We start from the raw sequence: 27809 nt of genomic DNA on the forward strand, positions 1-27809 counted from the left end.
CCTACTGCGCTATATAGTTTCTCATCTTGTCCTATTTCGATTTCTTTTTATCACAATATGGATTTTTCTTTGAAAATCTTAGAGCATCTGTACAGAAAACTGAATAAACTAGAGATTAGCTCAACATTTTGCAAATACAATGCGTCCATGTGGAAAAATATAAGAACACACATACACTTATTCACATCCTTCCATTTTTAGAGGCAGTGAGTGAAATGTAAATATTGTAAAAACATAATAAAGCAAAAAAATGGCTTTAAGAAAGAAAGAAAAACTTTCATTAAGCAACTGAAATCCAACTTACTCAACTGTGTTCAGAGGCATCACGTCTTTTAGCGCTGTGACTTTATTAGGGAGTATATTATTAATATATTCACTCAAGAAGTTGGAAAAGCAAACGTATCTCGGGGCTAGCCATTGTTAGCAACACCAATCAGTCACTAACAGTGTCTACAGTTAAAACTTAAACAGTACCATGTGTACGACTGATTTACTGTGAAACAAACACGTCAGAAGTGCAGTTAATAGTAAAATTAGCAGTGTTTGTTTGTACTATTGATTCGATTGGCAGCCATCTTGAGGTTGGGCGATGTCTCTCTCAGGGCTAGCCACTGTTGGCAAGACCAATCTGTCAATAACAACGCTCTTTATGTTGGTGAAGTTGCTCGGAGTTCCGACTACAACTGGAATGCACCTCAAGTCTTTTGTGTGTACTTAAGGTGGCGCTAGTGCTTTACGGAGGCAACTGGCATTAATAAGTTTTATGATATTTCAAGATTCTTTATTTGTTTCGAATTGTGTTTCCATGGATTTTCTTTGACAAACTTGTCGTTTTTTAATCCACGAAATAGGATGAAAATGCTCATAATAGCGTTTTTGTAGCATATTATAATTTATCATTTTTGTTGTAAAACCGATGACACACTGAGGAGAAAGATCCGGTCAATATATAATTAGACTGTCGTTTCTTTACACTAAAGGTATAAGAAGTGTTTTGTTTTTTTAAATTATGTTAGAAGCTTATAACGGCTAATGTCCACGTTAGATGGTATGCTTTTATTTTGAAATCATCACACCTCATTTCCTGGAGTGATTGTGTCAAGTTTGATGCAGCTGTCACAGAGAAACAGACTCATTACCATTTGTGGGGGTTTAAACGCCTGAGGGATGGTGACTGGTGATAATAACAATAATGATACTACTAATAATAATTATGATGTTTAAACTGATAGTTAAGGTTTTCTCACATCTTTATTAACTTTAATTTTCTATTTTGTCTCATTGTTTGCCCTTTTTCCAAGTGGAAACTGAAGTTTTCCGTCTTTCTCACTCTGCCACACACCAAACCCCATAAACAAAGGTTCTCATGCACAGAAGTCACACAATAACACATTTAAACTGACTGACGGAGGCAGCGGCAGATCAACAACTCCTGTGTGCCATGATGTAAAAATTGACCATTTTCTCTATGGAATTTGTTCCACGAGAGGAAAAGTGACCCAAAACGTCAGTTTCTTGTTGGAAAACAAAATAAAACAATCCAAGTGCTGCAGGTCCAGGTTTCACTTGTTTATTTTCTGGAAAATAATGTGAAGATACAGTTTCTTTAAAAATGTCTCCTGTGAGATTTGTATGTACAACGCTCAACGTTCCCTCGACGTTGTTCGACAAGGTTCAAAATAAAAACATTACAAAGCAAGAGACCGCAGAGGGCGCTACAAACAAACAAACAAAACAATAACATTAATAATGTGAGCGCAATTAATATTATACATCAATACAAAATATGAAAAAAAAATATGAAATATGGCCTTTAACTGATCCCTAATGCACACACACACACACACACACACACACACACACTCATACCACCTCGCTGGTCAACAGCTCTCCCTACTGGCAGAGTCTGGAACTCACAATAGGTTTATTGCATAACAACGGCAAGATGCCCCACACACACACACACACACACTCACACATGACAGGATGAAAAAGTGAATTCTGGGATGAACTTTCATTAAATATGTTACTTTTCTTTTTCTTGGTTTTCAAATAAAAAAAAACATCAAAAAATAAAATAAGAACGAGACATCATTTTGAATGAAACGACTCGTTAAAGGTCCATTACGCGACTTCGTGACTCACACACGTCAGTGGAAACAAAGATTCACAGCCAAAGTGACGCTGCACAGAAACGCTGTCGTCACGGCGATAAACAAACGCGTCACAACAACCGCAAACGTTTCCTTCACCTTCAACATCACTTCCTGAGAACCTGCGCCTGCAGTGGCTTCATCTGACCTGCGGGGGCCGCCACTGCTACAGTCTGACCACACCTTCTCAAACACTCGCTCTGACCTTTGGATTGACCATCACTTTTTATTCATTTATTTATTTTAAACTGTAATCCTGAGTTTCTGCTCAGTAATGTTTTTACGATTTACAGGAAGTGACATCACTGACGGCGGCGGGACATTTCCGCCACATTAAAAAAATAAAATCTGAAAAACTATATTAGTTTTTAATAATTAATATATTGGGGGTGAAGTTTTGACTATTAAATAATTTAATGTTATTTTATTTATCTGCAATCTTTAATTTTCCATTATTTTTTTAATAAATGTTAGCATAATTTCTAAATCTCTCCTGGTTTTTTTTTTTCGTACTAATAAATGAGAAATATTTCAAATATTTCCGTCATTTTTCTTTATATTTTCTTCATAAAAAAGGACAAATTTCTGCAGCAGCTTCAAACGTCCGAGGCAGAAATAAAGTCAGTAACACATTTTTTACTTTTCTAATAAAACAAATCGAAACAACAAAATAATGCGTCTTTCTCAAGCCAAATCCTCTCTGCAGCGCTGTTGCTATGGTTACGACCACAGAGCACCTAAAACATCACAACGAGGGATGGGACAAAATAACGATTTTATCTTACATCGCGATACAATTACTTGATTTTGGTTAAGTGCCACTAGGGGGAGCTACCTGCATCTTTCCAGTCATTCCAGGAAAAAATGCTACATTTATCGTAAAACTATCGCATCCAGCGATATTATTTTTTGGACAACGTCATGGATGCAAAGTTTTTAAGTCGCCGTTATTTTGTCCCATGTCTAGTTGCGCCTTTTACAATCCGCCGTGAACGAGACGCTGTTGAAACTTTTTTTAAGGTCAACGTCGTTTGTGAATGAATAAAACTCTGCTTCCTGTTTACAAACGCGCCAAATCTAAAATGGCCCGGAGCTGAAATGCTAGCCTGGACGCAGACCGCGTTCCATTTTGACGTTGGATAGTTTTTAGACTTAAACGTTTGAAAATAATAAAATTAAGTTGATGCAGAGCTGCTGGACATGAATGCGGTGGTCATAGCAACCACTCCTTATGTTTATATGGATACAGATATTTGACGATGGATGACTGAGGATTTAAAAAAATAAAAAACTTAATTTCAGATTTGTAGGAAAAATCTTTTGATTGAACATTCATCAACGACGAGAGTCAAGATTTTCAGTCCCAGACCAAGTCTGAGTCTCAGGCCGGGTCCCAGATTGGACTGGGACTACTCGGGACTCTGACTTGGGCTAAAAACTCAGACTAAGACCAGGAACCAGCCTGAGACCTGGTGTACAGTGGGACTTGACTCTGAACGCAGCCTCTGTAGTTGCTGCCTCTTGCGGTTTCCGTCTAATTTAACTTAGACCTCTCAGTGAGTCGGTTACTCCACGTTTCCATGGTTACAATCATGCGACACCACTGCCGACGTGTCCCCGCCTGCTCTCGTCTTCTTTTCTTTGCATCATTTGCATATTTTTCTTTATAAAGCTGGTTTGATGTCGTCGCTCAGTCAAGTTTTTAGTCAAAACTTTAAAACAAAATAACCTTAAATCAGCGGCTGAGCTGAGCTCAGCTGTGATTGGTTGAAGACTTCTCGTGTTCGCGAGTCATAAACAACTTTTGTTTTTCACTAACGATTTATTTCCGCTTGTTTTACGTAAAAAAAAAACGACGCTGTGATCACAGTGTTGTTCTTAAAGCTGCTTCGATGACATCATTGTGTCACGTGACATCTTTTCTGGTCGGAAAAAAAAAATATCGCAGACTCTTCCAGGCCACTGTTGTGTGACATCACATATATTTATATTTATCTTAAATATAGAAATCTATAATCATGGCTGACTTCCTGTCAAAGTGGCGATTAAAGCAGAGGACATGGACGCTGAGGACACGGAGGACGCGCTGGACGCCACGGTGCCGGCCATGTCTGACGTAGAATGGCAGTTTTTCTGGGGAGGGGGGTGGGGTTCAGAGGGCGGGTGAATTTGTCCAAACCAATCTTCTTTCCCGTGTAATGCGACGGCCAACATGGCCGCCGGGGGGGTGGAGCGACGTAAACCTGTTTATTCACACACGCACGCACACACACACACACACACACACAGTTCAGTCTTTTGCATTATTTTTTTTCGTTAACGTGCAGACGAGACTCGTACAAGCTAATGCCGAAAAACAGAGAGAGAGAAGGAAAGAGAAGCGACTTGGTTTTTCAAGCATTGCGAGAGCGTTTTCAGTTTAAGTGCCTTCGATGGAAAAGCTCCGCCTTCGATGGAAAAGCTCCGCCTCCATCAGTTCAATCCACCACTGAAAACCTTGGCGTCCGTTTCTCCGAGACTTCGTCAGAGAGATTTCGTCCGTGGTGTCCAAACCTCGCTCTGCGGAGCGTTGAAGCGTACGGGTGCGGCGGTGGCGGGGCCAGGAGGGGTCACTTTAACCGGTCGGATCGGAAAGAGTCCTCCACGGCCGGGTCGGCGAGCATCAGGTCACCTTCAAGCATGTCCAGAGCGAGGTGGTCCATCCTGAGCGGGTCGTCCAGGGAGAACGGGTCCATCTCGAAGCCGGGGACGTGGGACAGAGCGCTGGCGATCTCTTTGGACAGACCTGGAGGTGAATCTCCTGCAGCGACAGTTACACAGAGACTGAGACCAGGACAAGTTTACACTGCGCGGCTGCATGAACCCACTGTGACTTTGTCTTAAACACAAACTGTGACTAAAGACGCATAAAGCAGTCGTTTTCAGTGAAACTGAATCATCTGTGTAGAGCAGAAACAATTCATCGCTGAATCAATTATTAATCGATTACCCAATTAATCGACAACTATTTCGATAATCGTTTTGAAGCTTTTTTCATGATTAAAACAAGATTTCTGAACTTTTAAGCTTCTTCTTCTGTGAATATTTTCTTTTCAGCGGCTTCTTCTCTGCAGACGTCTGCACAACAGAGCGTGCAACTGCTAAAAACAAACACTCATCACACGTAGCGGCATGACAAATCGCAGGAGGAGGAGGAGGAGGAGGAGGAGGAGGAGGAAGACTGCCCCGCCACTGACCTGTGAGGATGATGTTGGGGACATTGTGTCGTCCGTCTCCGCTGTAGTTCTGGTTCTGGTTGTTGAGGAGCTGCTGGTCGCCGTGGTCCTGCAGGCCCATGGTGCCCTGGGTGTTGGAGGGGAACTGGTTCTTGTCGGCGTTGCCGCGGCTCACGCCGCCGTGGTTCAGAGACAAACCGTCGCCCTGGTTCTCAGCCGTGAACTGGGAAACAAGAGGAGACCAATGTTCAGAACAGTGTCTGTGTCCACATGATCCATGTAGTACATATGCCACGCCTGCATGTGGCGCTGTAACACTGCTATGCCATAACCAGAGAAGACATTGACAGTAAACTTTTTAGATCATTATGATTTGACTTTGGATCTTTTTTTAATCGTGTGCAGGATTATTCCTTACATTGGGAAAAAAAATACTAAATATACATCCTGGTTATTGTCTGTATACAATTATAACATTTCTTTTGCCAGAGTAACTCATGTGTTTGTGACATTAGTTAATGCTTTTTTTTTCCATGTCTGGTGATCAGTCACTTTACAAAGAAACAAATGTGTTTTTGTTTGAATTTGATTGATTATTTTCTTTTTTTTAACCCTTAGGTGCATCCATGGTAAATTGCAGTGGGAACAATACTCAACTCCTTATATGGACATCCTGTGTGTGTGTGTGTGTGTGTTTACAGGTCACATCTTCAGGCTTCTTATGTGTCATTGAGTCAAAGTTATGATTCAATTAATATTAAAAATGTTAGTTGTGTATCAAGTAGCACTACTTGTGCAGAAGTAACAAAATGAGAAAATGTTGTTTTTGTTCATCTGACTTTTTGTTCAAGTGTGTTTATACAGTTGGTGTCAGGTTGCAGAGGTTGTGCTGCTCTGTATATACAGTATGTTTAAACGTAGTAGTCTGTGTGTTCTCAGGGTGAAGTAACGCGGCGCAGTTACCTGCTGGTTGCTGGATTTGCTGGAGAGCTGCAGACTCAGGTACGGGTCGTCAAGCAGAGAGCTGAACAAAGCGTCCTGCAGCAAACAAACAATAAATACACATAGTTTTCTAAAAACAGCAGCCCAATAATGATATCAACAAAAGTTTCATTTGTTTTGCCGTTATATAGAAACACGTATATGAAGTAAAAACAGTATGAACTGTTCCTTAAACATCTAACTGAATTGCCTGCAGTGACGTTTCCAGTCTTATCTCTGGCTCTAAGTGACTTTATCGACTTATTTGTTTATTCTCTGACTTCCAGAATCGGGAAAACAAATTAAAAAGTAAATGAGCTGATAAAAATGAAGTGTCGGTGCGGGCACCAACGTCAACGGAGCTCCTCGAAGAGCGGGAAAAAGACAAACATCGACGTTGACGGTGAAATAAAGGGGCGAATGATTTGCTTCTGACTTTGTTACACAACAGAGTGACAACGCTCATCATGAGCAGATTAATAAAAATGATTCAATCAAACAAATCTAATAAGACGCTGTTTTTAACACTGATATTTATGTTTTAAAGCCAACAAATAAAAAAATCAATTCATTTTAACAACAAAGTCACAAAGTAACAAATTTAAACTAAGCAATGGAGGCAGCAGTGGATCAACAACTCCTGTGTGCTGTGATATAAAATTGATGATTTTCTCTATGGACTTTGGTGTAGACGCTGGTGCAGGACTTTACTCACGTTGTAGAGGTCAGTGGCGAGGCTGTGGCTGATCTGCTGGAGCTGCGGGAGGCCACTGACTCTCTGCTGCTGCTGCTGATGCTGCTGCTGATGCTGCTGCTGCTGTTGCTGTTGCTGTTGCTGTTGCTGCTGCTGTTGCTGCTGCTGCTGCTGCTGCTGCTGCTCTGCTTCCTGTTTGACGTGACACTGCGACGACATCGAGGAGCTCTGGACACACTGATCCAGCGCATTCTCGTTCTTGATCAACGGTGTGTTGGTCATGTTCATCTGCTGTCCCATCTGCTTCTGTGAAACAGACCATAATCGTGGCGTAAAGTGATGACAGAGTTTTTCCTCATCTGAAAAAATGTGGTTGTACGAGGACGAGTGCTCGCTCAGACAGAGAACAGAAGAGAAATAAAATAAGAACACTGAATTTTAACAAAAGACTCACGTCATAAAATCTACACTTGCCTAAGTCTCTGATGTCTTAAGAACATGTTCACTGCTGTATCTTGTTTGACCGCTCACTCTCCCACACCAAAGCCCATAGATAAAACCAGTGATTTTAAACCCACAGCACACAGGAAGTGTCGATCCACTGCTGCCTCCATCACCAACTTTAAATGTGTTATTTTGTGACTTCCGTGTTTGAGATTCTTCGTTCAGGTTTATCTGATTAAACAAGGGCGCAGGAGAACAGCAGGTTCTCAGACAATATGAGCTAAAAATGACAATTTTCTCTATGGACTTTGGTGCGGCAGAGTGAGCAATTTACAAACTTCATTTATAAATTGGAAACGATGAGGAAAATGACGCAAATATATTCTAAAGATGTTGTAGACTTAAGAAGGTCTGGATTTTAATAGTTGAGCCTTTTGTTACGTGGCTAAAATGTCCCTGATGCTGGTTTTTGTTACAGGGAGCCACAGCAGGGGCCGCACACGGCTCTGACTTTATGTCAGTGCCTCATACAACCACACTTTGACTTCACAGTAATCCTGTGGATTATTTGTACCGTTCCAAAGTGCTGATGCATGTGCTGGTTGCGCAGGTTCTGCAGGTGCAGCTGCTGCATGGACTGTAGCTGCTGCTGCTGCTGCTGCTGCTGCTGCTGATGCTGCTGCTGCTGCTGCTGATGCTGCTGATGCTGCTGATGCTGCTGTTGATGCTGCTGATGATGCTGCTGCTGCTGCTGTTGCTGCTGTTGCTGTTGTTGCTGCTGCTGCTGCTGGGCGTTGGGTCGCGTCTGCTGGAGGCGGTGCATCTGCTGGTGGTGGTGCTGAGCCAGCGCAGGAGGCTGCTGTCCAGGCTGCGAGCCTGGCAGACTGGGGAGAGGCTGGTGCGAGCCTGGCTGGTGCTGGTGGGACTGACTGAGCGGGTACGGAGGAAGCCTCTGGTCCAGAGGCAGTTTGCTGGTGTCAAGTGGGACGCCCTGCGGAGACAGGGGGTATGTTAGGGAAAACATAATTGAAATTTTACCCTTCAGATCAGATTGTTTAGCTCCTGTGAGTGATAGAGGTTAGGGTTAGGGTTTTTTAATAAAATACCTTAGAGCAGCCTTTTAAAGAAAAAAATTCAATTTCTTGTATTCTCTGCACAAATCTCATGAGATGTACACAGTCAAGTCTCACGGGACCACGAGCTGCAAACAGCTGAGTCTGCAGAATTATTACTTTAAAAAGGAACAAACCTGAGACATGGAAGCTCATGCTCACTTTAAAAAGACAAAACCACCATGGCTGAAACTGTAAAACAGCTTTTACCAACTGGAAACAGAAGTTTGTAAACCGCTCGCTCTCCCGCACCAAAGTCCAGAGAGAAAATCAGTGATTTTAGCTGCAGGGACACAGGAGCTGCTGGTCCACTGCTGCCTCGTGTGGTCACTTTGTGTCACTGAGGTAAATGAACGAAGGCTTCCATACACGGGCAGCAGTGGACCAGAGGCTCCTGTGTGCTGTAATGCATAATCGGTCAATTTCTCTATGGACTTTGGTGTGGGAGAGTGAGAGGCTTAGTCTTTAGTCTTTAGGCTGGTTTTAGGTGCAAGGGGCCAGCAGGGGGCGTGTGCAGCACAGGCAATCACATGTCCACATTTCGAGACACCTATAGTATAATTTAAAGGTCCAGTGTGTAAACTATTTGGTGGAATTTTCATTTGGTAACAATTGCACGTAATATTATTGTACAATTACAGGATCGTATGATTTTTCCCCAGAATGAGCCTTTTATATTTATATCAGGCCATTTGCGAACACCATGTTTTCACAGTGGCCCTCAGTGGACAAAAGTGGCCCTCAGGGCTGGAGTGGCTCAGTGGTTAAGAATGGTTAGCAAGTTCGACCCCTGGCTGATTGTACTCAATTCCATTGTAAGTCGCTTTGGATAAAAGCATCTGCCAAATGACATGTAATGTAATGTAACAAATCTTTTGACTTTTGATGCTAACTGAAGGCTACATAGTTTCTCCAACGTGCTTGGAATGGAAGAGTGAGGTGAGGAATAATGGACCTTTAAAGCCTTCAGCTGTAAGACTTGTCCCTAATGGATTTAAATGTGACAGATATCCCGTCCATCTCACTGCTGACTGTTGCTACAACTGCAGGTGTGAACGTGTGTGTGTGTTACCTGTGTGATGGAGGACAGGGTGGGGGAGATGGTGGGGGAGAACTGTTTGGAGTGATGCCTCCTCGACTCCCCTCCCATGGGCAGGATGAGCGGCGACAGCTGGGCTCGTCTCCGCGGCGACGTGCTGAGCGATGTCTGACCCTGGCCGCTGAGCATCGGCGAGTAGGAGGAGGAAGAGGAGGAGCCGGAGCCGCCCATGCCACCGCCGCCACCGCTGTAGTTGGGGTTACCGCTGGACACCGACTGGAGGGAGGAGTTACTGAGGGAGGAGTGCAGCGACTGGCTGCTGAGGGAGGACGGCAGAGAGGGGGAGGAGCTTAGGGACGACTGTAGCGAGGGATTGCTGAGTGACGAGTGCAGGGAGGCGGAGCTCAGAGAGTTGGAAAAGGAGTGGCTGCTGAGGGACGACTGGATGTTGGGGTTGCTTAGCGACGACTGCAGGGAGGGGTTACTGAGCGTGCTCTGTAGAGACGCCAGGAGACCTGAGGACAGAAGACCAAACAACATCGATGTTTATCCAGAGTGACCAGAGTCACGGAAAAGAAGGAGACTGAGACAAAGACACAGAAAGAGAGTCAGAATCAGAGACAGAAAAACTGAGGGGACAGAGACAAAGAAAAAGAGTCCGGTAAAATAAAGACAGAGACTAAGGAGTTGAATTTCAAGTACATTTGCAGTGATGACGGCTGGAGCAGCAAAACCAGGAACAACATTTTTTAACACACAGAATTTCAGTTAAAAAGTTGTGTTTTTTTTACTCCTATAATCGTCACTGTGCTAAATAAAACATTTAAATGTGTCTCAGTCTGGTTTCCCCCGGTGGTTCACAGTCAGATAAATATGACAGACTGATCTACATTCAGGTGTGGAGAGGCTGCAGACAGAGCTGTGGTGTCAACACTTCACACACGATAAAGCACGACTGCACTTCCATTACAATGAGAAAATAAATACAATCCACTCCCTTGTGTTTTTCTCTGTGGTTAAACTTTGACGCTGTGCTCTGAGGGGCCGTACATCCCCCTTTGTTTCACTTTGTCTTTTTTCTTAACCACTAACTTCCTTCTGCTACACGTCACATTAGTACACTGAGCCGAGGCAGATTTACAACAACTGAGCAGCTGCTGAAGCGTCACCTGTTGGTGAATTAATGAATGTCTGTTAGTGTGTGTCAAAGAAAACTACGTAAAATAAGGTTTCATCGTTTCCACAAGGGGGCGACTGAAACAACACTCCTTTGGCTTTAATAATTATGTCAGAAGTAAAATAACTCTGACATGTGATAGTTAAACAACCAACTTACTAAACAATAATCATCCATCCAAACCAGCAATCATCCATCTATGCATCTAACCAACGTAACAAACATCATCCAACCAACCCAAACAATTCCTCAACTCAATCATCCAACAATCCATCCCACCAAATATCCATTCATCCAACCAACTTATAAAACCATCCATCCAACCCAGCAATCATTCATCCACCCACCCAACAAAACAACCACTCAACCAACAAAACCCACAAAACATCCATCCTACATCATTCAACTCACCAAACATCTAATCAACCAACCCAACTCAACTCATCCATCCTGCACAGACCTTGTGAGTGGTGATGGTAGTTGCTGTTGCCTCCTGGTACGTTGGCAGCGTTGATACCCAGCTGGGTCAGAGTGGAGGCCAGGTTACCAGTGCTGCTCCCACCGCTCAGAGAGGAGGATCCTAGGTAACCAGGCTCGTCCTGGTCCAGCGGAGTGGGCAGTGGGGAGGGAAAGTGGAGGCTGGACAGGTCGGGCAGTGAGCCACCAGTGTTGAGAGCCGAGGGGACACCGTGAGTGGGAATGGACGGCTGCTCCGGGGATGTAAAGATACTAAGGGAAGCAGAAGAATCAGAGCAAGAGTCAGGTGACCCTAATGACACCTGACATTGGGTCAGGTGATGAATGCCCTGCGATGTTCAACTCTTTAATTCTCAACTAATTAAAATGTATCTCAAGCAAGTCCAGTTGCCAACATCTAACTCCTGAAGATGACTATGACCTAGATAACTGAGAACATTCATGGACAATCAAGACCATGAGGTGTTCCGATGCAATGGGATTAACAATTTAACAAAGCAGTTGCTCTTTCTAGTAACAACAGGACTAGAAAGCGTTGGACTTACTTGATACCCGGGACTTCACAGGACTTGGGTCGGGACGTCAACAGAGGTAACTGCAATCAAAAAAAAAACAAATAAAACAACAAAATCAGTTCTCCTTTATGAAGTCTATAAATAATCAGTAAAACATTTCAATGTGGTTGTAATGGTTTCACCTTCTTGGTGTCCCAGGGTTTGAGCAGTTTCCCTTCGTCCAACATGTTCTCTTCAATTGGAGGAACCGGGTAAGGAAACACTGAGGGACAAAATAAAGAAGAATCCACAGGTTGAGGTCAGATGTAGTCATTTTAAACACCTGTGGTTTCTAATCCAATTTTATGCTTGTGTCTCCAAGGTGCTGTCGCTGCTGCTGCCGTCACATTTCAGTTCGATTGATAACTTTAATGTAATTAATATTGAATAAAAAGTGACAGATAAAATAAAACAGGTTTATCATCATTTGGCAAGTTTTTAACAACATAAATGTGTAATTTGTAATAATTCCCACATTAATAGATAATTCACAGATGCCGATTATTAAAAAATGGCAAATATCAGCAAGCTGAAACTGATTTATCAGTCTATTCATTCTCATTCAAGAGAGAGACTAGTGATACATCTATGTTTTTTTCCACCCCAAACATACAAGGATCAGTGTTTTGGAAAGAAATCTCACTCACTTCTTCTGCCTTCTCCATCAGTCTGACCTGCAGAGACACACATACAAAACAGAGCTTTATGTGAATGTACACTTTGTTTGTTTACATGCATGTTAAAATTCTGATTTTAGTCGGACTAAGACAATAATTTGGTTTTCTTAATGTCATGTAAACATGTCAGTCTGACTACAGTCGATCTAGTCTTAGTCAGACTAATACCTGGATAATACAATTCATAGTCTGATCTCCTGCATGTATATAGTTAGTCGGACTGGAGTCGGACTTGGTGTTCTGCACACACACCAAAATGTACTCCCCCCGAAAGTACTTTTGCCAGGAACCAAATGATGCTGGCATCTTTGTTCATGTAACACGGCAACCACAAGAGTCATCCTCCATATACTCGGACTCCGCAAGTTGTCCGATTGCCCGTCTTAATCGGACTACGTCCTCAGCTCGATTACACTGGGCATGTCAACATACCGATCTCTTGACGTGGTCGCTCCTCTTTCCTAAAACTAAGCATCACTAATGATGCAATTCTCCTCATGATGACACTCGTCTGTAGTAGTACGGGTGTAGTCTCAGCAAGCGTCTGTGACGCCGATGAGGTGTTGATTGTGAACACACGTTTGTGATTCCTAACCTGTGCGCCTGGTGCTCTGGGGGGTGAGGGTGTGGCCTCCCGTGAGAAAGGGGTCTCCTGTGGGAGGGTTCATTACGCTGGTGTGGAGGGCTGAGTCAGAGTTGGTTCTGAGGGTGGACACACACACATACAATGTTAAAGGACCAGAGAGAGAAAACCAAGCTCTTCTTGAAGAAGAAGCAGCTGAAGATCATGTGAAATATCAAGGTTAAACAAGTGAAAAAATTTACCACAGCTGGGACTGTGTGACAGTTTCTAGCTCACAAACCAGACCACTAAATATCTATGTGTATATGTATATATATATATATATATATATATATATATATATATATATATATATGTGTATATGGGTTGCTAAAGATTTTTTTGGGTCCCCCATGGGTCCCCAAACAGGGAAAATCACCAACACCACATTTGAAAATGCGTACATATGATCCCAGCAGTGTAATTTGAAGGAGCCACAAGGGGGAGCATCTTTCCAAATCCAGTTCCTCATGATTTCTATAAATCTTATTTAAGATTCTTATTTTTCATTTTAATGAAAACCATTTGTTTCCAACTGAATCTTAAAGGTAAAGTGATTTTTTAAAGGCGATTTAAAGAGCTTAAAGCATATGATTACGATCACGACAGTAATATTCAGGATAACAATTATGTTAGCAATGAAATTCATAACTTAAGTTTAGCATAATTGAATAATCTGTTAATCAATTAATCGTCGCAGCCCCATCTTTGTCACGATTATCCAGACCAAAAATATTAGTGCGATAAACGTAAAAGAATATATGTTATAAACTCTCAGACAGATGTTAGCTCCCCCTTGTGGCAGTTCGATGTTATCCAGGAAAACATTATTTTCAAGTCACTCTTACACTCTTACATAATCAGGCCATGGCATTTTTTTATATCATCCCCCATGACTTCACTAATCACAGAAATGAATTTCATGTGCACATTTTGAAATTATGCAACAATGTTTTTTTTTGCAAGAATGCAGTGACGAGTGTAGCAGAGTGGACGAAACAGAAGACACCATGTCCAACACTGATACAATGAGTACCTGCTGATAACAATATCAGTCCGTTACAGTCGGTCTATGAAGAAAATATCAATTTTGTGATATATCGTCGTCCTTCCATGTGCAGTACGATAATCGATGCGCCAGGGCAAATATCACTATTTTAATTAACAAATCAAGGTGCTCTTACATAAACAGTCCCTGTCAGATTCACTCACCAGGTGTCACTACTTCATTTATTAAGAAAACTCTAGTTTTAGCGAGGATGAATAGAAACTTGAGAAATTTATTTTGAACACTCTAGGAGACTGTTATTTTGAAAACTGGGGGTTGGGTTTTAGCTTGGACGATCAGTAACTAAGATTGTTGTTGCGATAACTCCAGGACTGTGTTTATGGTGGACAAACCAGATGGTCGTTTTTTTTCTATTGCGGATGAACGGAAACCCAGACTCTAATTTAGAAAACTATAGTGTTGTGTTTTAGTGTGGATTAACTGAAAATGAAACTTTTATAGGGAAAATTCAGGGTTTAGTTTTAGCGAGGATGAATGGAAACTTGAGAAGTATTTTGAAGACTCTAGGGTTGTATTTTTGTGTGGACAAAGAGAAACTGAGACTGTTACTTTGAAAACTGGGGTTTTGTGTTTGTGTGGATGAACAGAAACTCAAGAGTCTTATTTAGAAAACTACAATGTTGTGTTTCAGTTGTGGACGAATTGAAACGGAGAATTAAGCGTAGTTCACACTACGCAATTGTTCAGCCCAATAATCCACTCACAAACGAGTTTTGTAATATTATACAATACGAGATATAGTATCGCATATTGTATTGTATGGTGATTCCCACTCCTAATACACTGTGTATATATACATATATATATATATATATACATACATATATAAATATATACATACATACATATAGATTTTAGATTCTTGTCTCTCCGATATCCAATCCTGTGATTTTGACTAGTATTGGACCAGTACCTATACATATCATCTCTCAAAGAAGAAAGAAGGGGAAATAAAAAACGAGGCGAGAAACGAAGAGCAAAGAAGTGGGACAAGTGTTTCATCAATTGAAATCAGTCAAAGAAAGGAGGAATAAAATCCTGAGTTTTGATTATTCTCATTTTCGCCCACATGTCTTTATTGTGCCTCCAGTGTCGAAGCAGGAGCTGGAGAGGAGTCCCGCAGGAGGAAGGAAAGAAGGTAGGAAGGAAGGAAGAAAGAGGAGGAGGAATGAGGATGAAGAGGATTCACCTGTTGAGTGCAGTGGTGGGGAGATGAAACGACTGGCTTTTATCCCCGGGGAAGTTTCCAGGCCAATTCCTTGTTTGTGATCGACAAGAACAAAAAGTTATTTTCCTCCACCAGAGTAGGAACACGGGGAAAGACGAGGCAGGGCGGCGAAAAACAGCGAGAAGAAGAAGATGAAGGACGAGAGCTCGGAAAGCAAACGCGAAAGCCAAGGAAGGAGGAAGATGGAGGCAGTGAGCGAAGGACAGAGGAAGGCTGATGTGTCACCTAATGTGACGGAGGAAGACTTCTCTCTTGATTAATATGAAGATTTGTCACAGATCTTTAAAATGATGATAATCTTTCACCTTCATGGTAGAAAAAGGGTACACTTTTCTGAATTTGTGAACATTTTAATGATGTATTTTAAATAAATGGTGTTTAAAAGAGGGAAAATGTCAAATATTTAAAGATGTAATCGATTACTAATAGATGACTAAATTAAATCGTCCTCAATGAATATTTCTTCTATTACTTTCTTTGCTCCATATAACAAAGAAATCATTAAAGCTGAATAATTTTGGTTTGTGGACAAAAGAAGACATTTGAGAACATCATCCTTTTGAGGTTTGGGGAAAATAAATTGACATTTTCTGACATGTTATGGAGCAAATTAATCAATTTTATCGAAATAAATTTTATTCAAATTAAAATAATTGTTAGTTGTAGCCCTACAAATGTGGTTTTTGCTAATGTTTCAGTATTTTATGAGAAAATGCTGTAATGGCAATTAAACTATTGTTTTTGCCCCAAAAGGTTTCATCAACTATGGCCAGAGTATATAACAGTACCAGCCACATGGTGGTGCTATTTCACACGTTCTTCAATAAGTTGCACAAACAGCCATAGAGACACCTGTCCTCACTCAATTTTTGATTTCAAAAGTGAGGATAAGTAAATAATAAATAAAAAAGTGAAAATGTTGCTATCAAATGTTGTTCTCATTAACGAATAATCTGTTGATTATTTAGTCCGTTTATCAATTTGTTGTTTGGTCCAAATAATGGAAGAACAATCGTCCTCAAATGTCTTCTTTAGTAAACAAAAGCAAAGGATTGATTTCCTTTTAACAAGCTTAAACATTTTTTAGAGAACGTTTTCAAAACAAAAATCAAAACAGTTGGTGTTTTTTTTTCAGTAATAAATAAATAAATTAATGCAGAACATTAATGAGGAAATTAATAATTTCTCTTTTATTTTATTAAGACTTGTTTTTAATGTTTGACATGAATAGACTTGTCAGGTTTTATGAAATGGCTGGAGGTGGTGATGTCAGGCTGATGTATGTGTTTGTTTGTTTATTGTAAAGTGAACTGTCTGTGACTCTCTCTCTACCAGGGAAAATGCAGACAGGCAGGCAAAAAATGAAACGACTGGAACGCTGCAGGAAACGTAAAACAAAAAGGCGACAAGAAGGAAAAAAGATTCCCAGGAGGAGGAGGAAGGATTGAAATGAAAAGTGAAGGCTCTTCAAAACAAAACTAAGGTTTGAAGAGACGTGGCCTAAAAGTCGACTCAGTTTCCTGTTAGTTGTGCACAGATTAGTGTCTGTACTGCTGTACACGTCTTTCAAGCTGCAGCATCAGTACATTAAGACCTTTGTGAAGCCCCAGTGTCGCCACATGTGATCGCGATTGTTCAGCAGACCCTCAGGCTGCTGCTGCTGCTGCTGCTCTACGAGTGGTGGAAAACAAATTAAGCTGCTGAAGGACGTCTTTCTAGTAAGCGGTTTGTTGTCAAGTTCTCTGTAATGTCTTTATATAGCTACTGTCAAATAAAGATGATGCATTTTTAATGTTTTTAAAACTTGTTTTGTTCTGGCCAAACATAAACTGAAAATTATTTTTGAAACCTCCAGGTTTGTGTTTAAGCGTGTTTCTAGTTTTAGCAAGGATGAATAGAAACAGAGAAAGCTATTTTGAAAACTGTGGGGTTAGTGCGTTATAGTGTGGACGAACAGTAACTAAGATTTTAGCTGCGATAACTCCAGGACTGTGTTTTAGTGTGGACAAACAGAAATCAAAACTTATTTAGAAAACTAGAGGGTCTTTTTTTTTTCCTAGTCCGGATGAACGGAAACTCAGACACTTGTTTAGAAAACTACAGTGTTGTGTTTAGTGTGGATGAACTGAAACTGAAACTTTTATTGAGAAAACTCGAGGGTTTAGTTTTAGCGAGGATGAATGGAAACTTGAGACATTCATTTTGAAGACTCTATGGTTCTCTTTTCGTGTGAACAAACAAAAACTGAGAAAGCTACAACGTTGTGTTTTAGTGCGGATGAATTGAAACTGAGACTTTTATTTTGAAAAGTCCAGGACTGCGTGGACTAACAGAGAAGGGGACTTTTAAATTGAAACCTGTGTGTTTTTACTGTGGACAAATGGAGACTTCAAATATATTTTAGTTCACGCTGCACGATCTTTCAGCCCAATAATCCTCTCACCGACGAGTTTCGTACCAGCAAGCTGCTAACTGCGCCAGAAAATTCAAAATATAATGTCAGAACACTTTTTTTACAGTGTTACGGGGACTCAAAACTTATATTATAAACTTTTCTGCAAATAAACACACTGACGACATCCATGTAGTGCTTATTTTTTTGTTTTTATCACCTTCTAAACCACTCGAGGCTCGATGGAGGCTTCACAGAGGTCTTGGCGAGCAAATAACAAAACAAGCGTCCCTGAAGACAGCCATGTCTCCATGGAGACAGACAGACAGGCGGGGGAGGGGAAGCGGTGTGTGTTGGGAGGTGGGTTAAGACACAGTACCTTCTCCAGCTGGGGTCGGGCGGCGGGGACAAGTAGGCGGAGTTATATGGCGAGCTGTCCACCTGAGGAGACAAGTGGTTAAGGAAACAACAAACTCAAAAGGTTGCAGCTCTGTGGTTTTATATCTGATAAAAAAAACTTCCTCTATTTCTCTTTCCTTTGGAAAACAATATTTATTTTCCTTTTCAGTTTTGACCACCGTCTGTTAAGATTCACAATCAAACTGTTTCCACTTCCACATTTTCACACTTTCTCCTGAACTGACTGTGTGTTCAGCGTGACTTGCACCTCTGGCCTGAGATTTCGTGCTTTCTCTTCCTTTTAAAACGTTGAATCCACTATTTCACAAAGCACGTCATTCATTTAATGTAAAGTCAGTGGTTCTTTGGAAAAAAAACAACCAAACCGTGGTAGAAGTGAAACCAATTGACCAAGGATTATTCTGCTAACACATGCTTCCACTCATCCATCATTTCTCATATCCATCCGCTGTACTGTTTATTCTTGAAGTGGCGAAGGAGGAGCTGGAGTCATCAATATTTCGTATTTAGTTTAGAATTTCACAACCTTTTAGATGCTGTCTTGGCTACTTGGACATTTTTGTGAGCGGTTATGAGCATAAATGTCCCCTTTGTCTCAGCAAAATGTGTTTGTGAGTTTCGGTAAATCCGCTCACTCGCGCGCACCAAACTCCACAGAGAAAATAGTCAATTTTACATCACAGCAAACAGTAGTTGTTGATCCACTGCTGGACTTAATCAGTAACGTCTCATATGTTCAAACTCACCACATACTTTTGACACAAAATCCCCAAAACACAAACTGAACAACTTTGTACATGTACCGCCGTGCGTTTCTCCTTTAAGAAATCGACTGGCATTGATTCGGTGCCAGCTGACGGCAGACTAATGTGAGGGGATGATGGGAACAAAAAGCATGCTGTGTGTCTGCGTCTGACCTCAGAACAGATAATAAAACTACCACTGACACAAAGACATAAAGCAAACCTGACATGCCATAACGTCATATCTGTGTATGTACGAGATGTTCCACAGCGGTGCATTGTTGAGGTGATTTAGATGCAGCAGACGGGGGGGGAATTCACAGACCCGGGGCTGCCTGTCGAGCTCATGTCATGTTAGACGAGGAGGCCGCGGAAATTTTACTTTACGGTCGTCTACAAATCTCATGTGAAGACTTCAACCAACAATGAATGTGTTTAAGATTTAAGAGATAGTTCAGGCTTTTGAAGAGTGGCTGTATGAGATACTGACACAGACACACCCAGCATGCAGCTGTTGTCCGTGGCTGCCAGTGAGGGCACTAAGAGAAACTGACTTTAGCCACTTAAAACTTTAATACATGATGCCTTATATAACATTCTTAATGCTGTATTGCACTGGTAAGATAGCCGTTATCTGACAGGAAACTCACATTTGTAAAGAGTTCACTCCTCTGCACCATAGTCCATAGAGAAAATCAGAGATTTTAGCTCACAGTCTGAGCAAAGGATTTCAAATGCTTCAGTTAGAAAATGACACATTATTGCAACCGAAACACCCTGGAGCAAGTCTGACGACCAAACACCGTAAATTTAAATACGCGGCGCTTCGAGTGTCAGGCCCGAAGCCTCCGCGACTCAAGGTGACAAAAACAGCGGTGAGCAGACGCCCGCGCCACAGCCAGCGGCAGAAATAAACCGTTGAGCATCATCTCCAATATTATCAGGCCGAACAAAAGGAGATTACATGCTTAAAGTTACTGATGGAGGCATAAGTGGATCAAAAACTGCTGTGGGACGTAAAGATCGCAGATTTTCTCGACGGACTTCGGTGCGGGAATCAAATGAAACTGTGTGAATAAAGGATTATTTCCTCAGTGAAAGTGAAAAACTAGTGGAGAGCTCTGATCCCAGGAAAACACAGCACAGTGTACAGCACAGTTCACCCAGGGTTGTCGTTACGTGGTCATTTACAGTACATGTAATTGTAGCTTTATTGCCGTAAAGGCTGGAAAAGCTGTGTCGGTTAAAATATGAAAACAGTGGGAGTGATCAACGATTTGTGGTATCTGTGCATCTGTACCATTAGTGACCTGGTAGAGAATGAAAGGATACTTGTCGGTTGCGGTACGGTCGGACCGGGGAGATGAAACGACGATCTCTCTGGACTCGTTCCACCAGGCCGTGATGCCGCGTCGACCGGTTGGACTCCAGAGTGGAAGGGAAGGAACCCTGAAAACACAGAGAGGGACAGATCTGAGATAAGTAGCAACAGAAAGAAACGGCGAGACACAAAAAGTGGCAATGTTTTTCAAGGACAGAAGCGTTGAATGTTATTATTAATAAGATTATTATTATATCTGTGGCTTTCCAGTCATTTTTGAGGGGGTTAACGTGCATAAAATCTCTTTAAATTTAGCACGGAGGTCGGGTCAGTGAAAAATGCGATAGTGGCATAGCGCACAAACCCGTTCGTAGCCCCAAGGCTCTATAGCGCCCCCAGAGGTCAGGTCATGGTCAGACAAAAGTGGTTGGATTGGGACTCCTAGTGGTAACTCTGGGTTTGTTTTACTTATCGAACTTATTCTTATTTATTAGGGACCAGAAACTTGCATGTAAGAATTAGAAGTTGTTCTTGCTCACAGGGTGAGTGAAACATCTAAATGAATAAACCAGATTTGTCAGAAATCAGGTGCCGCGACAGACGGTGGATCTGTGGATCTTGCAGACAGGTTCTGTTTGTTTGCTCTTCTCTGTTTATCTTGCATCCACGTGCACGTGAAACCATTTCTTCTTGGAAAGTCAGAACCTGGAAACGTTCACAGGAAAAAGGCACTGCAGCGGGTTCAGCCTCTCACATTCCTCTGCTCAGAGCAGCTAAAAACATCCTGCTACCTGCTGCCAAATTAATTTAATCTGCCTGACACCAGAGACACAGGAGCAGAGAGGAGGAGCAGGAGGAGCAGGAGGAGCAGGAGGCGCAGGAGGCGCAGGAGGAGGAGGTGGAAGAGTTCAGCTCTGCAGAGCTGATGACTCACAGATGACGCACTGTCCTCTGAACAAGCCAAGCTCAATTTCAACACCTTCTTTCTTCTTATTAATATTTTTCTTTTATGATTTCTTTGTTTTCAGGAGCAATGAAACCAGAAAATGTTTACATTAAAGACGCTGAGAAATAGAAACTTGCCTGAGATATAAAAATTTAAGTCAAAACTGATGAATCGATTATCAAAATAGTACAGCCCGAGATTCTGGCTTCTTAAATGTGAATATTTTCTTGATTCTTTGCTCCATACAACAAAGAAAATCATTAAAACTGCAAAATGTGACCAAAAACATCAACATTTCCAGGTTTGAGAAACACTGATTAACATTTTTCAGTATTCCATCCGCCAACTTTGAAAATATCCATTCATTGCAGCCCTAGAAATTCAAATTTATTCCTCATGTCACAGCAGATATACTTTTTTTTGCCATTGTAAAAAATAAATAAACATCAAAATAAATAACAGCTGTAGACGGTGCCAGCATATAATTCAAAGAAGGTAGCAGCTTATTCAGTGTACTCTTTTAGTACTTAGTCATATCAGGGGGATCTTGGTGTGTTTGACGATATCTGATTTCAGGGATCCAGACTTACTTTCTGCATTGGTTGCATTTTAGGGTGCACTCGAATATTTTTAACACGCCGACCTACAGGGCAAACAATTTAAAAGTGTTGCCTTTATTTTGTCAATTCCCCTTATACATTCATACTTATGTAAAAAGAAGATGTACGCGTAGGTAAATGTTTGTCCTCATTAGAAGCACAAACACAGTAAATGGTGACGTTATTGCTTCGCTGGTTGGATCGACGGGGAAAATGTTTTGTAACAGAGCGAAATATGAACACACAATAAACTCATCATAAATAAATGGAAAGGCAGACTTTATTCATTCACTACTGACTAACTCTTTTGTTTGAAATATGTTTATGCATCTATGCTCCCACACCTTGGTTGACATCAAATTTCCAGGAGCAATTCCCTCAAAAGAATGTGCCGACACAGCTTAAGATGGGAGGGCAACTTGTAGCCTAAAACTTGGCAGGTGACTTCCTACAAGCACCAGTGTGTGCAGCACCAACAATGTTTCAATTAGAAACGCAAGCGATATTAGTAGAAATGTGACAAATCACATGGAGAAATGAATGCAGCTAGGTATTCAAGGATTTTTCCAGGATCAATCCCCTCAAATTCAAGGACTGAATGTGCTGACACAGCTTAAGATGAGAGGACAACTCGTAAGAGCCCATGATGGCATCCACTTTTATTGATTTGCCAAACGCTCTGCATCTGGACATGTGATTGTCCTTTTTGGGATCTTGGTCAAAGTCAGTCTTTGTCATTTTCTTTAGTGAAACAAAGATCTTGGAATTTTCATTTCCCAGGCATCACGTTGTCATTTGCGCTCTCTTGTTTTAACTTTACTCGCTCATTGTTCTGCACGGAATCTCACGCCAACGGCAGAGAATGAGAGACAGTGGACAGTGTCCCCAAGACCGTATCCACGTTTGTCCTGCATAGGCCTTGTCTACATACATCAAGCAATGCAGGGCATGAAACAGCAGGTGGCGTTGTTACAAACAAGCAAGACAAAATTCAAGCACTTTCAGTGTCTATTTAGGGCGATTTTCAAAAACTCAAAAAATAACGATTCACAAACTTTGAAGGATTTCAAGGACCCGTGGGAACTCCGTTTTTAATAAATACTACTAGACATTATAAAGAGGTGTCGTGTGGTCAGTACAATTTTACATAGAGTTTACATTCAAGAGTGACGGTGCTTCGCTGGTTAGATAATAAACAAGGAGGTTGACTAGTAACTGGGTTTTAACGCCATCTGCTGGGATCAGACTGCACGATATTTCAGTCTTTGGCGATGGTCACCGCGTCAGATTATCGATCACAGTCGCAGATTATTACTGTGTCTTGTTCGGGGGGGACAAGACACGGCATAAAATATGACCCCTAACCAATCGTCGGTCACAACAGTGCGAGAAGTCATAGGTCATCGCGGAGGCGGGGGCCAGGAGTTGTCAATCGTGGCTACGGGAGCAGGGTGATGCTCGCGACCTTGTGCTCAGACACAAAATAGAAAAGAAAGGAAAAAACGGATTGAGGAAAAGATGCTACGCCGCGTCTGTGTCTTGTTGGTCAACGTCCAGGAGCACATCCCGGACGATGTACACAATGAATGAATGATATGAAAGCTGCATTGAACGGATGCAGTTAAAAAGGGGGGGTTCAAGAGTCTGTTGGTCGTCACCTGAAAGTCCTGCGGGCTCCTGCCGATCTGGTTGACGTTGGGTAACGAGCCGCCGTAGTACGGACCCTGACTCCTGGCAAGACGGAGCTTCTGAGCCTGGAGCTGAAACGACAAAGACAGAGAAAGCTGTTGATGGGAATCTATTATTCATTTGGTCCAATATTGCAAAATAAGTCGTTTACAATCTGCAAATACGCTTCATCTATTCCCGAGTAACCAAACTAGAAACTCCCAAACTGTCCCTTTAACCCTTTAGCAGAACAAGCGACTTCCACACGGCTCTGAGACAATTACAATACCTTAAAATATGTTCACTTGCCGTTAGACAGACTTTTACTCCCAGAAAAAACAAGTTTGTCGCTGTAGCCTTGACTCTTGTGGACTCTTGTATAAAGACGCTGCTGTGCCTGTGGCAGCCATTTAACATTGTGGAATTGTTTTGAAGAACCAGCCATGAACCAGATTCACGGGTATAAAAAAACAACAGAAAAGAGAAACCGCTGAATCTTGCAAACCTATAAATACAGGTCTATATTCACACACACTTTCTTGGAGAGTGTGATGAACTGATTTTGTTCAGTTCTCTCTCTCTCTGTCCTTGTTCTGTGCGGTTCCTCGTAACATCCTGTTACGGCACCACAGAATATTCATAGAATGTTGAATAAACTTTAAATTAAAGGTTTAAAATTTAAAAACTGAGCACCGGCATGTCAGTCCGACTCTTTGAACTACTTTCTGACCGTACCACTCGGCTCAGTACTCGCTGTATTTGCTGCTTTCTTTTCAGCAGAACAACTATGGCATTGGAAGTGACATAAAAGGGCAACCTGAACATGGTCAGAACAGAGGTGGGTGATATGTCTTCGTCCTTGTCCTCGTACAATACGATAATCGATATGCCAGAACAAATATTGATAATTAAATTAATAAATTAAGGCGCTCTTCACTCGCCAGGCGTCACTACGTCTTGTCTCCTCATGGTGGCGCTGCTCAAATGAATGAATTTGAGTCAATTTTTACTCGCCTACATTTCCTCTAACTATCTTTGTTACTACCAAACAAAATCAGAAGAAGAAGAAGACGAGTTGGTATTATGGTCTGTATTTATATAGAGCTTTTCTAGTCTTGATGAGCCGTTTCACACAACAGTTTTCACTCATTCACACATGGGTTTAAGTGTCTTTGCTCAAGGACACGTACAGGCGAGCAGGGCCAGGAAATGAACCCACAACCTTGCGGTTTTATTAGTTTAGTTTTTTTAATACTTTTACTTCTAAAACTTACGTACATTTTATATATCGAAAATGATTTTTGATACTCAAGTACAGTAAATACCGTATACTTTAAGACTTTTACTTAAGTAATATTCTAAAAACGTGTGCGAGAGAGAGAGAGAGAGAGAGAGAGAGAGAGAGACGTCCTCTACAAATTACACATTTGGTTCATATAAACTTAACCAGGTTCTCCGCTATGAGGTTCTGCCTCATTAGGACCAGGTTTTGGTCTATATGAGGACTACTAGTCCTGACAAGGTCAATGTTTATGGATGAAAAAGGTCCTAAAGAGGTAGCAAATATAAGAACAAACACAAACACACACACACAGAGACCATGAGTGTGTGGGTGGCCCAATCAGCTAATAGCATCAGGGTGTGTGTGTTGCTGGTGGCAGTGGCTCCATGATGAAGCTGTTCAGTATTGATAGGCTGTTGCATCCACCACCCCCTCACTCACACTCACACACGCACACACACGTATGTATTAAAAATGACATCACACAATCACAGATGCACTAAATACTGACCTATCTGCAAACGATAAAGCTGTGCCTTAACGACGTGTGGAGCTAGTCTAATCTAATCTGGAGATTACGGCTGCAACTAACTATTATTCACATAATCAATCAATCTCGATTAATCCATTAGTTCAAAATTGAAATGATGTCTTTTTTTGTTCACGAAACCAAAAAGGGATTCAGTTTTTAATGATTTATTTATGTCACGGAGCAAAGAAAGCAGAAAATATTCACATTTAAGAAGCTGAAAAATGGGCGTTTAATTTTGTAATTGATTAATAATTAGTCCCCCGCCCAAACCTCAGAATGACAGTATTCAGTTTACTGTCAAGAAGGAGAAAAGAAACCAGGACAAATTCAGCTATTTTTGATAATCGATTAATCAGTTTTCAGAGTAAAAAAAATCTAAAGGCAAGCTTCTCTGATTTTTCAGCTTCTTTCTTGTGAAAATGTTCCTGATTCTTTGCTTTGAAAACAAAGAAATCATAAAAACTAAATCAAAGAAAACATCATTACTTCAAGGTCTAGTTGTTTTTGAACCAAACAACTAGTTAGAAAATAAGCGACGACAGGTTGTTTGATGATCAAATAATCATCATTTGCAGCCCCACTGGAACTGACTCATCGCTTATTACATTATTACATGACCAGTTTAGTAATCGGTTAATTGCTGCAGTCGTGTGTATTTAAAACGCACACACACTGACAGATTCTCTCAAGTTACATGAGCAAAAAAACAAAGAGCCACTGAGACCTCAACGTTAATTATTAAGTTTAACTTAATCTTTTCTTACTGCTCGCACATTTTAATCTCTTACTCTTTAACATATCATAACTGGAAGTGATTCGGGGTCGAAAACTTATCAAAAACACGCGTAATATTATATAAATATTATGCTTTTAACTCCCTTCAGTCACTCACAGGCTGCTTGTTACAAACATGAACATGAAGGCCTGAGCTAATTAAAAATGTGCAATTAAATTCATTATGTGAATGTATTATCAGGGCTGCTATGGATCAATTACTAAATGAACTGACTATTATCACTGTTAGTATAATTAGTCAACTATTTCAACAGTCAATTCAAGGGTTTAAGTTTAAGTAATAAATCATTAAAAGTGAATAATTTTGGTTTATGGACAAAACAAGACATTTGAGAACATCATCTTTTCCAGGTTTCGGGAAACCCTGATCGACATTTTCTAGACGAGACAAATAACCATTAGTTAACTGTAAAGTCTGTGAAGTTGAGAAAATAAAATAAGAGTAAATAAGAGTTAAGATTTGTTATTAGGATTAAAATCCACGGGTGTGAATACACCAAATGAAGAGAGACCTAAAATTTGTACATTGTGTATTTTACAAAATCATAACATATTATACATATATTATGATGCATTAGTGAACCATTTTAAATGAAGAATTCAACCGTTGAGTGGATTCTTAACGGCAGAGATCCCACTTTGTTTGGTGAAGTTGACAGTTAGCTAGGCTAGATGAGGCTGAGCCGTCCACACTTTTAAAAGTTGACTGACGTGAAATAAAACGCATCTGTGTGACTTTACTGGCAGCCGAATTCACTAGGAAAACGCTACGATTCGCTACAAATGTCGGTTAACGTTGTCCGTGGTCATTTTCGTGTAAGTGTCCGATTTTAGAACGCACTTACGCGGGGACGCTCTCTCCCCGCGGAGCCAGCGTAGTGACAGCGACGTTAACATAGTAAACAAGCCAAGTTAGCCGTGGTAGCTAACGCTCGCTAACGACGCTAACCGCGTATCGGAAACGGGCAGCAAGAGGCGAGAAGTTTTTCCGCGGACACTGACACTGTCTGGGGACAACTGCTCACTTCTGTCCGACCAAGTTCGCTAAAAAAACGGACATAACAAAAGCAGAGCGCCACGTCCGGGGCGGCACGCAACGTTATCTCGGAGTCTGACAAGCCCGGGCAAGGCCTCTCTTCCTCCGGGCAGCTCTCCTCCTCCTGCCTCCGTCTCAGACTCACCCTGGTCGAGGTGATGTCCATCATCACCTCCTGGAAGGCGGCGGTCTCCTCGGCCTGCCGCTGGGTGTGCAGCGCTATCTTCTCGCTGAACTTTCGGGGGTTGGAAGCCCCGGACCCGGTGCCCGAGGTGGGTCCGGGTCCCGGTCCACAGCCGCCTGAACCCGTCGCAGACATCTTCACAGAGCGGACGGGACGACTTGACGTAGTGGAATGATTTTCATCAAAGAGTGGGCGAGACCGTGACGAGGTCTCACTCTGCCGCTAATTCCAGGCACCAAAACGTTAAAAAAAACAGTGTGCGCCGAAATCTGTCACTTTCAAAATGACTCACTCATCTTCGTCAAGAATTAAAAAGTGCTATAAACAAAGATGATAGTTTTTAGATCATTTATATATTAAATGATCTATTTATTTCGTCTAAGTAGCTATAATTCATGTCGTAAATAACGACAACAAACAAAAAATAGACAAGAACAACTAAAACACAA

At 41.5% G+C, this 27809-nt stretch overlaps 1 protein-coding gene across 1 annotated transcript; it reads right to left on the reverse strand.

The window, feature by feature from the left end:
* Positions 1 to 4002: 4002 nt before the first annotated feature.
* On the reverse strand, positions 4003 to 27562 carry LOC122775118 (CREB-regulated transcription coactivator 2-like). Its single transcript, XM_044034865.1, has 17 exons — positions 27322 to 27562; positions 23522 to 23623; positions 20330 to 20446; positions 18214 to 18275; positions 15404 to 15472; positions 13119 to 13225; positions 12494 to 12520; positions 11990 to 12069; positions 11838 to 11887; positions 11276 to 11544; positions 9672 to 10153; positions 8259 to 8478; positions 8062 to 8123; positions 7065 to 7349; positions 6332 to 6406; positions 5390 to 5591; positions 4003 to 4953 (listed from the first exon to the last, which is right to left on the reverse strand). Exons 1-17 carry the CDS (start codon positions 27493 to 27495, stop codon positions 4763 to 4765), a joined length of 2574 nt encoding a protein of 857 aa, XP_043890800.1. The 5' UTR covers positions 27496 to 27562; the 3' UTR covers positions 4003 to 4762.
* Between the last annotated feature and the right edge of the window lie 247 nt (positions 27563 to 27809).

Source organism: Solea senegalensis, linkage group LG9, assembly GCF_019176455.1.
Source record: "Solea senegalensis isolate Sse05_10M linkage group LG9, IFAPA_SoseM_1, whole genome shotgun sequence".
In the NCBI taxonomy this organism is placed as follows: Eukaryota; Metazoa; Chordata; class Actinopteri; order Pleuronectiformes; family Soleidae; genus Solea; species Solea senegalensis.

Excerpts from the sequence above, each read along its gene's own strand:
- LOC122775118 (XM_044034865.1), bottom strand. The coding sequence starts at position 27,495 with ATGTCTGCGACGGGTTCAGGCGGCTGTGGACCGGGACCCGGACCCACC. Across the intron at positions 23,624-27,321 it reads TGGACATCACCTCGACCAGG|CTCCAGGCTCAGAAGCTCCG; the intron begins GTGAGTCTGAGA and ends TTGTCGTTTCAG. Across the intron at positions 10,154-11,275 it reads CTACCATCACCACTCACAAG|GTCTCCTGGCGTCTCTACAG; the intron begins GTCTGTGCAGGA and ends TTCTGTCCTCAG.